This window comes from Pocillopora damicornis, chromosome 5, assembly GCF_964200805.1.
Source record: "Pocillopora damicornis chromosome 5, jaPocDami1.2, whole genome shotgun sequence".
NCBI lineage: Eukaryota > Metazoa > Cnidaria > Anthozoa > Scleractinia > Pocilloporidae > Pocillopora > Pocillopora damicornis.
The window spans coordinates 15329185-15338973 of NC_142674.1; the positions used below are offsets into that span (position 1 = coordinate 15329185).

Sequence of the window (9789 nt, forward strand, 5' to 3'; positions counted from 1 at the left end):
TCTAGCGAGCTATCTGACAACGAAGTCCCGAAACTCCGGAAGGATTTCAAGAACTCTCCAGGCGTTTATTTCATCAGCTCATTGCTCTTTTTGTTAATATGACTTTTGTCTCATTAGTTATGGCATGATTGTCAGGTGAAAGAGTTATCTTTGTTTACAACCTGTGGTTTGTACGTGCTGTAGTTTAACTCAATGCACAGCGACTACCTTTTTATGATTTTATTTTCATTGTCACCAATGAAATAAAAAAATGGGAAATAAAACTATGTGTGTTGTTCTCTTACCTCTGTAATTGATGAGATTGTTTTGAATATATTTCAGAGCCTCCAAAAAACCGATATGCAAGACGCCAGTCTGGTAAGTTACACACGTCGTTAATTTTATTCCGTTGTTTATTTCAGTATTCAATCCATTTCTCAAATGCCATGCCAAGTTTTATTTTCGGGTTGCTCCGTAACGCATTAAACGGTTAATAAGTGAAATTAACTCCGTAGGTTTGTGTTCTCTTGATCTAATATCAGTGTAAAAATTGTGATGAACTTTGTTATTTGATTATGAAATATGAGATGGAGTACGAGAGAGTTCGTTGGCGCAAAACGCAATTCGCGTTTCAAATAAGACATTTCGCGCACATTTTTAATCTATCGCTGTAATATTTTTTTCAGTTTGTGCCGAACCATTAAACCCTGATTCGGACGACGAAGGCGATGAGAACCCGGTTAGTATCAAAGAGCTAAATCGATTATCATTTCACGTTTGGTTTTGGCTAAGTCCCTATTTGTTTGTACATTGGATGCAGAGAAATCTGCATTATTTTGCTTTAATTAATCCTTCTTTTGTTTAAAGTTAGTTCAGGCGATTTTATTTGCAAACAGTTGCTCGCTGGAGATAACTCAATTTTAAAAGAAAGCCTTCTTTATCTTCGTACTAAAGCGCATTTGTCTGAAGTCAAAACACAGAAGCCATCTTGTGTTTGCAGCATATTTGTTTAAAGAGCGTAGCAAAGTAATTTTGGTCAGTTTCCTGTCCATGTTTTTTCTTGTATTGTGCATCTGTCACCCAGCATAATCGTACTGAGAGCTATTAGCATGAAAATTCAAGCATTATTTGAAATGTGATATGTTGTCCCAGTGATAAAAAAATATTCAAGTTCATAAGTGTATCTTGTATCATTGCAATATATGCTATCTTAATCTTGTTGATTATGGTTGTGCGGAAAATTTTTTTTTTAAATCGATTTACACCCAGGGGAAAAATTGTTCATAAACATGAGAGATATTTAAGATAGTGTCCTGCTGGGCTACAATTAAATGCCTGCTACCATCAGGTGCTTTCCAAATGATGCTAATCAATAAAGTTAAATATTGCTCCTGGGTTATATTTTTAAAACCTAGATTGAATCTTTTTTTCCTTTGGAGATTATTTAAGGTATTTTAAGCATAGTTAAAGCCACGGACATGCTTGTATTTTGCGATTTATAAATATTAGTGGTGTTTTGAGAGTTTTTGTAACTGCTCAAGCTGTAGGTGAGTTAATTTGCAAATCTGTCAAACATCACAAGTGATCCTTAATTACAAAATGCATGAGCAGTTCATGCATTTTTAAGATAGAAACTTGTGATAATAACAATCTTTTTTGTGATTTTAATGAGAAAATAAAACTATGATTATGATTTTAAGCTCATTTTTAATTTCATGTCGGTGTCCTGGTTTTTTTTTTTTTTTGGTGCATGTGGCAACACCAAGAGTTGATGAAAAAAATTGAGATAAAAGCAAAAAACTTAAAACCATCTTGGGGTATAGTGTTAAAAAATATCTTAAGTTGTCTTAAAAAATGAATATTTTATGACGTTTGCATAATGTCATTGTTAAGTCAAGAAATAATATGAAGGGTGCATTTAAATATAGAAAGAAATGACAATCCTATAGAGTTATGAAAACAATAGTAAAGACTAAAACAATGATAAAATAAATATTTTAAGGAGGAGAACAAAATGATGTAACAACAGAGGGATAAATATGCCCATAGAATTTTGAAATTTCCATTATATGTTTCTTGTCATTTGACTTACCATATGTAAACACATTTTACAAAATATTTTAATATACAGAGGAGCTGTCTATCATCAAGATCACAAAGTGATATCTATTGGTCAGCAAAAATTCTTTTTTTACACATCATGGTAAAATGTTTTTATCATATGACTTACCATATGTAAACATGTTTTACAAAATATTTTCATATACAAAGGAGCTGTCTATCATCAAGATCAAAAAATAATATTTACTAGACAGCAAAAATTCTTTTTTTTTTTTGCATCATGGTAAAATTTCTTTATCATGCAGGTCTTGAAATCAATCTTACTTTGTTTACAGATTGTCTATCCAAAAACTGATGAACAAAGGAAACGTCTAAATGATGCAGTCAGGAATATTTTGCTCTTCAAGAATGTAGCTCCTGTAAGTTTTTGATGGTCTGAGTATGGTTTATTTGAAATCAACCTCTCAGTTTGTTTTGTTTTGATGTTTCTCTTATACTGTTTAATTTTAAAAGAGATTTTTGCCTCTATAGGAAAAAAAAAAGGGGGGAGGAGGGAGGAGGGGTTTGGTGGCAGAACGCACTAGTACAAATTTGACAAAAAAAGAGATTGTTATAAACTTTCAGACAAGAAAAATATAAAAAAATTCACAATCCAGCAAAAGTAGCCATGTAAGCACAAAGCTGTAGGAGTGCAGAACTTGCACAACTCTTTCCAGACTGGGTTACCTCATCCTCTCCTATTCTACACACATAAGCTTTCATTATTGTTTCTATGGTATTTTGTGAGTGGAACTGGATAGGTCTTGTAATAAATTTAATTATTCCCATCTGCTAGTGTTGTAATTGTCCAGGGTAACTCTTAACTTAACATTACCCAAACTGTTGTCATATCAGTCAAAAACAGCATGCCCTGTAACTGTTCAGAGATTAGATAAGTGAATGAATGAATGAAAATTATGAATTTTTACTTCAAAATTCAACTAAATTCATTGCTTGATATTCTGCAAATCAAAGTCATCTAGTGAACACATAACCTGAAATTTTCCTTAACTCTTTTTCAGGAGCAACTAAATGAGGTTCTTGATGCAATGTTTGAGCGAAAAGTGCAACCAGGAGATCATGTTATAGACCAGGGAGATGATGGTGACAATTTTTATGTCATAGACAAGTAGGTGTTGCATTCTAAAGGCTCAGTTTTTCATAGAAAATTGTTGGAGAAATGTTAGTGTAATTAACTCTCATGAGTGACCAAGACAGAATTTCTCCTTACAGTATGAATACAATATTGAGCAGAGATGAGAATGAAGAAAAATATCAGTTAGGGGATTTTAATTTGATCTAATACCAAATTCTCCAAACTAACATCTGAAGAACTGTATGGCACATAGTTAGGAGAATTACTAATGAGATCTTGGGAGTTCAAGGGTTCGATACTACTTTACCTTTCTATAGTGCTCATTTTTATCAAATTTTATCGAAAATACTGAAGAAGTCATAGTTTGCTAAACCCTAGATAAACATTTTGTACAGTAATGACAAGTAAAATTTGTTAAACAATCAGCATTTTCTTGAAATGGTGATCATTTCTTTTATTCTCATGACCTCAATGTGTGATTCAAGAATGATGCTGTAAGGAGAAACTAGAGGCAGTCACTCCTAGGGGCTGAAAGGATGACTTTTGTTATTGATTGTTAGACTCCTAACTCTTGAAGTGCCGCACACAGCCATGTAAAATTTAATGGTCACCAGTGTACTGCCAGAGACCTCAACTAACCAGTAGCTTTATGTACCCCTTTTTCTTACCATTTGTGATATAATTTTATGTTTATTTGTGTTTTTAATTTTAAACAGGGGCGTTTTTGACATTTATGTGAAAATTGAGGGCAATGATAAACTGGTAGGAATTGTTACTTGTATTTTAGTGTACTTTTGTGAAATTTTTTAGAAATTGTGCACTTCAAATAATAAACAAATAATAAGGCATGACACATACGCTGTCCAGTCACACTGTCCAATTTCACTGTTCAATAGAAAGTGATGCCTATACATTGTCCGATTAGTGCTCAAATTAGGCTGGTGATAACCAACCATACTCCAGAATTTTGATATGTAGTGTAGATCAACAGGTAATGATATGAGGAGAATTGCACTAGCAAACTACCCTTAGAATTTTATTTTTACTTTAAGAAAAATATAGTCTTCAATGGGCTGTACTTATTATTTAGTTTAACTGTTGATAGGTTGGTGCTTACAATGGAAAGGGAAGTTTTGGCGAACTTGCATTGATGTATAACACACCAAGGTAACTTCATACATCATCACAAACACTACATAAAATTTGTCATGGGCATCTCTTTGAGTATTAACCCTTTACATCCTAAGATCAGCATGCATATTCTCCATACTGTTTTCTGTTCAACTCCTAAGGTGCTGACAAAGAGAATTTGTTTATCAGTCTTGAGAATATTCAGTTGGTGATCATTCCCTTTATTCTCATGACCTTACTGTGTGATGCAGGGGTTATACTGTTGGGAGAAATTATATGTTAGTCACTCTTGGGGGTTAAAGGATTCATTGAATGTTGAATAGGGAAGGCAGTGGAATGAAAGTGGATGGGTAGAAATTAAAATCTATGATAATCTGCATGATTTAGATAAGGGAGGGCTCAGTATTCTCTTGGTGACAGTCAGCTGCCATCTTTGATTTTTATGGCACCAAAGGAGTGAGCGACGGTCAAAAGGAAGGGGGGGGGAGGCAATAAATATTTTTGCCTTTCCTTGCCACCTCTCCCACTGTCTACTTTAACTCTTCATCAAACATGGCTGGTTGAAAAAACAAGTGTGAGCTTTTTTTAAAATGTTAACTCTCCTAAAACCTATGTGGTTTGACCCGAGGCATTTGAGAGTGTGAATGCTCAATATTTTGGAGGTGAAAATTGTGGCTGCCATCTTTGATTTTTACAGCAGTAGAAGGCTCATTAGGGAGAGAAAAATTTGTGCTTAAGGGGTGAGCAATGGTGGACAGGAAGGAGAGGGGAGGGGTGGGGCAATAGGAAATCCCAAAAGGGATTGTCAGAGAAAATAAAACCCTGCGAGGATCCTAAGAAAGTAATTTTTGTGGATGAGTGACAGCAAGGGTGCCCATTAAACCATTTTCTCTTTGCAGAGCGGCAACAATAGTGGCAACTTCAGAAGGAATTCTCTGGGCTCTGGTAAGAAAACATGTTTTATTTCCATAAATTTCAGTGTCTGATTTTATACTGATAGCCTTGTAGAAGACTTTATTGCCAAAACTTTGGGCTAATGAAGTACTGATTATTTAAACAGGACAGAAATACGTTTAGGAGGATACTATTAAAGGCTGCAGCCAAAAAGGTGAGTGCTTTACTAAATCCAAATATCTGTATAATTATGTTCTGAAATCCTTTTAATCCTTACACTCCCAAGATCTAATTAGTAATTCTCCTTACTATCTGCCATATAATTCTCATGATGTTAGTTCAGAGAATTTGGTATCGGATCAACTAATAATCCAATAATTGATTTTATTCTTTATTCTCATCACCTACCTACTTGGTATTGTATTGATATTGTAAGGAGAAATTCTGTCTTGGTCACTTGTGGGAGTGAAAGAGTTAAATTCAAGATGTCATTCTTTCTTTTTGTTGGAATTACTGTGAAAGCCAGAAAACCACAAGTGCTTTGAATTGATTCTTACAAGTCAGCTGTGTATTTACTGATCACTGACAATAAAATCTAGCACATCTGCAAACCTCAAAACCACAAAATAGTTGCTATCGCTATCTGTAGATTAGTTAACTTGCTCCTCACTGGTGCAGTATACATGTGGACATATTACAGGTGTCTGTAGTTTTCAGCATCTCAGTTTATAAAAATATGACTGTTTCACTATGATTGGTATTAAAACCACTATTGTCTCATTATCACCTTTATTAGTAGGGGTTTTAATAAATTTTACCATAAGGGGCTGCTGATGGTGTTCTTGGCGGCTGTGCCCAAAAAGGGGCCACAGGGCAAAACCTTAATATGAGAGCCTGTCCACAGGCTTAAAAGACAGTAGTGAGAGGTTTTTCAGGGGGCAGTAGACTGCTATTAACCAGCTTTCATGGAAACTTCTGTTACAAGTCTTGTTATTGTTGTAGTTAGTGTTCCAAGACTATTTTATGATGTAGGGAACAATGCTAACAAGATACCATTCTCTTGGAGGTAGAGGTTCAGTCACTGTTAAGGGGTGAATCTTTAAAACTTTCCTCTGCTGTAGTGACTTTATACAACTGTAAAAGATCAATTTGTCACTTGAATGTTTAACCTAAGTTTTGTTTTCTATTTTCAGAGGAAAATACATGAAAAGTTACTAGAGCAAGTTCCCATGCTGAAGGAAGTTACGGTAAGAACGTTTCCTCATCCTCCTCAATTTGCTTTAATTGAACTGATTGCTTAAATGAGACTCTGTGAAAGAATAAGATTTTAAAGTTTCACATCAAATTGGAGATATTGTTTTCCCTCGTCAGAGACAAGTGTTTAAAAAATGACTGAAATTATTTCAAGGTAAATACCTCGGATTTTTCCCAAATGTCAGAGAAAATCGAGTGAAAAGGAGTTTGTAGACTTTGTTTTCTAGTTGTCTTAAGCCTTAAAAGAGATTTGTTGCGTGTATCTCGAACACTGACTGCAGTTTGGTTTACTACTAAAATCTTGAACCAGGAGCATGGTCACTGAAACTGTGGCAGAGGTCTGTTTTGGGGAGAAACTATCGAGAAAATCTGAATGTTCCGATCAATGGCATTAATGAGTTGGTTTTGTGGTAAATAGCGTTGTATTTGCATAACTATCTTCAGGACTATGAGATCATGAATCTAGCGGATGCACTTCAGTCCAGGACGTTCAAAGATGGAGATTGTGTGATCCAGCAGGTAAGAGATCTAATTACAGATATTCAACCCGTGACACCCTAACATCAGTATGCATATTCTCCATACTGTCCTCCATGTTTTCCAAAGGTACTGACAAGGAGAATTTGTATAACGATCTAGTGGTTCTTTAACTGGTGATCGTTTCTCATGTCCTTGTGACCTTGGTGTGTTTTAAGGGGTGGTATTGAAAGGACAAATTAGATGCTAGTCTCTTCAAGCGTAAAAAGGGGGGAGGAGAGCTATCATACAGTGAACATTATTATAACCGTTTTTTTTTTTCAAGACGACATTATTAGTTCGACTTTCATATAACTGCCAATCTTTTCTGTAACTCAAATCATTAAATCCGCTCTCTGTTATGCACCGCTAGCCCATAATATGCATCCCTCGTGGGTCGATTTTAAAAAGCAACCTTTCACAGGAGACTTTAATTGGTGGTCTCTTCTTTGCAGGGAGATGAAGCAGACTGTATGTTCTTCGTAGAGAGCGGAGTAGCATCCATCAGGATACGCAATCAGGTACAGACTCCACCCTCATTTGTTTTTCCATTTTGATTTGAAACACAAGATCATGACTTTTTTCCTGCCAAAAAAAAAAAAAAACAATGGAAGTAAGGAAGTTAGTTAGTTTATTAAAGTAAGTTTGGTAAAGCAATAATCCTCGCAGGCCTCGACGGGATTCAATCCCGTGCCTCCCAGTTACTACTTTTGAGATGTGTCCATTTGTTATCAGCTTTTGTCATGGTTCATTTGGTTTTTCTCTTCTCTTGTTTTCGTTTGTACCCATTTTCGGCTCTCTTTATTTTCTCTTACGTCAAAGACCTCTTAACTATGCATTTGCCGTATTTTAGCTATGACATGATGTCCTGTCTATTTTGCTCCGTAGGATGATCCTACAGAAGAAGTGGAACTGACACAGTGTACAAAAGGGGGTTACTTTGGTGAACTGGCGCTTGTTACCCACAAACCACGTGCTGCGTCGGTGTATGCAGTAGGAGACCTCGTCACTGCGGGTAGGCTGGAAAATGTTAATTAAAGCGCTTTTCGTTTCAATTTTCCTAAAACAACATTAGGAAAGTGGCCAATCAGAATAAAAGGAAGTATTATAACAACCCAATGAGAGCTCAAATCGTGTTAGCTGTCTCAAGCGCGGGAAAACACGAAAAGCCGTGTAACTATTGACTTGAGTTTGTTGTCATTGGTGGAAAAGGTGGCACGGCTTGTGGGCCAATCACAGCGAAGTGAAACGAAACCAACACAATCTCGGATGATTTTTAACGCTCGATTGAAGAATTCTTCGTGTTGCCTAGCGATATCTTGGGAAAGACATTTACGGGAGGTTGCAGATTACTTCAGAAAGCCCGTCACCATCAACACTCCTACGATACGGCCGCCATCATCACGGCAGTTATTATGTTGTAACTAGTATTAACAGTATTTCGATGATAATTTTTGTTTGGAAGGTTTGCGTGAAACTGTTCTTGAGGATGGGGAAGAAATTTAAAAAACAGTGTAAGGAAAAAAAATGCACCAAAAGAAATTCGTGCCAGCAAGAAACAAGCAGACAAAAAATTCATCCATTGACGTTCAAAACCTTTATTAAAAGAACGGAAATATTCGTGCAACATTTCATCAACAACAGCAGCAACAGCGAAACCCATGTCTAGAAACAACCAGAATTTCCGTTTTTTCACCTTTTAATTTTATCAGTGCTCCAACCCTAATTTGATAAGGAAGTTGACGAACCCTTCTTGAAGGAGCTAAAAAATAAGACCTTGTAAAGAGCTCAAACGTCTTCTTTTTTCTCCTTTTCTTTAGTTCTCGACGTGCACGCTTTTGAAAGGCTTCTTGGCCCTTGTATGGATATTATGAAGAGAAATATCGATGGTTATGAAGACCAGCTGAAAAAACTTGGCATCGGGCACACAGAACTACGGTGAAGTGCTTTGAAAAAGATCATGATTTTAAAACTGCTCTAGGATGGCCTTTTTTTTGTAACATCTACCGTTTCTTTACCGCTTCACCTTGTCAACAATCTGTTTGGAGTTTCCAAGCGGGAAAATTATCTTTATATCCGATTTTGTTCCGTTAAGTATTTAAAAATGGTTTAATCTTAGTTATTGTGTTGAAAAAGAAGAAGAAATGAATTGAATCATAATTTATTGTTTTATTGAATCACTTTGTTACATGTGTTACACGTTTATTACAATTCTGGTGACTTGGAATGTAAATAAAACATGTTTATTAAAAATAGCAGTTTTGATCGTGTTTCGTACGCACTGGGCTCAGAGATGTAATCTTGTGCTTTCTCCTTCCAAGTAACTTTTTCTTGGGAGCGTTATTGTTGAAAGATTTTTTTAAATGAGAATTTTAACGTTTAAGAGTACAAACTGGGTTTGCGTTTAGTAAAGTGTTTGAGAGCACCTAATGGGTCGTAGCTCAGAAACGCAACCTGATAACTGATTCGGATCTACATTCTAGAAGCCGTTGAATATGTGGTAAAGAAAAATTCATAACAGTGTTATAGAAACACATTGTTAAGGTACAAAGTTTAATAAAATCTTTAGTAAAACCACATAAATCTGAAATGGCGCCAATGTGGAAAACAATTCTGAAGTGTCAAATCCAGTATACAGTTGTTACGCGCTTAGTTGCCAGGCCTAAGAACAGGAGTGAGGTTGAGGAGTGGGCATGATACCAGAGACGTAGTGGACTGGTGCTGAATGCACAGGGCTTCGGGTCGAGACGGCCGGCTTTAAGACGACCGGGTCAGTGAGTTGTGTTCCTGGGCAGAATGCGTTACTTTCATAGTGTCTC

At 36.0% G+C, this 9789-nt stretch overlaps 1 protein-coding gene across 3 annotated transcripts in view; it reads left to right on the forward strand.

Moving 5' to 3' along the window:
• LOC113679902 (cAMP-dependent protein kinase type II regulatory subunit) overlaps nt 1-9223 on the forward strand; it is an 18610-nt gene extending 9387 nt beyond the window's left edge. For all 3 annotated transcript variants that reach the window (XM_027196882.2, XM_027196881.2, XM_027196880.2), the window contains exons 2-14: nt 322-357; nt 666-718; nt 2376-2459; nt 3102-3208; nt 3892-3937; nt 4281-4342; nt 5206-5251; nt 5367-5414; nt 6394-6447; nt 6899-6973; nt 7426-7491; nt 7859-7985; nt 8791-9223. In XM_027196882.2, coding sequence (XP_027052683.2) covers nt 322-357; nt 666-718; nt 2376-2459; nt 3102-3208; nt 3892-3937; nt 4281-4342; nt 5206-5251; nt 5367-5414; nt 6394-6447; nt 6899-6973; nt 7426-7491; nt 7859-7985; nt 8791-8912 — 926 coding nt within the window. In that variant the 3' untranslated portion in view covers nt 8913-9223. The remainder of the gene's footprint in view (nt 1-321; nt 358-665; nt 719-2375; nt 2460-3101; nt 3209-3891; nt 3938-4280; nt 4343-5205; nt 5252-5366; nt 5415-6393; nt 6448-6898; nt 6974-7425; nt 7492-7858; nt 7986-8790) is intronic.
• Nucleotides 9224-9789: the final 566 nt, after the last annotated feature.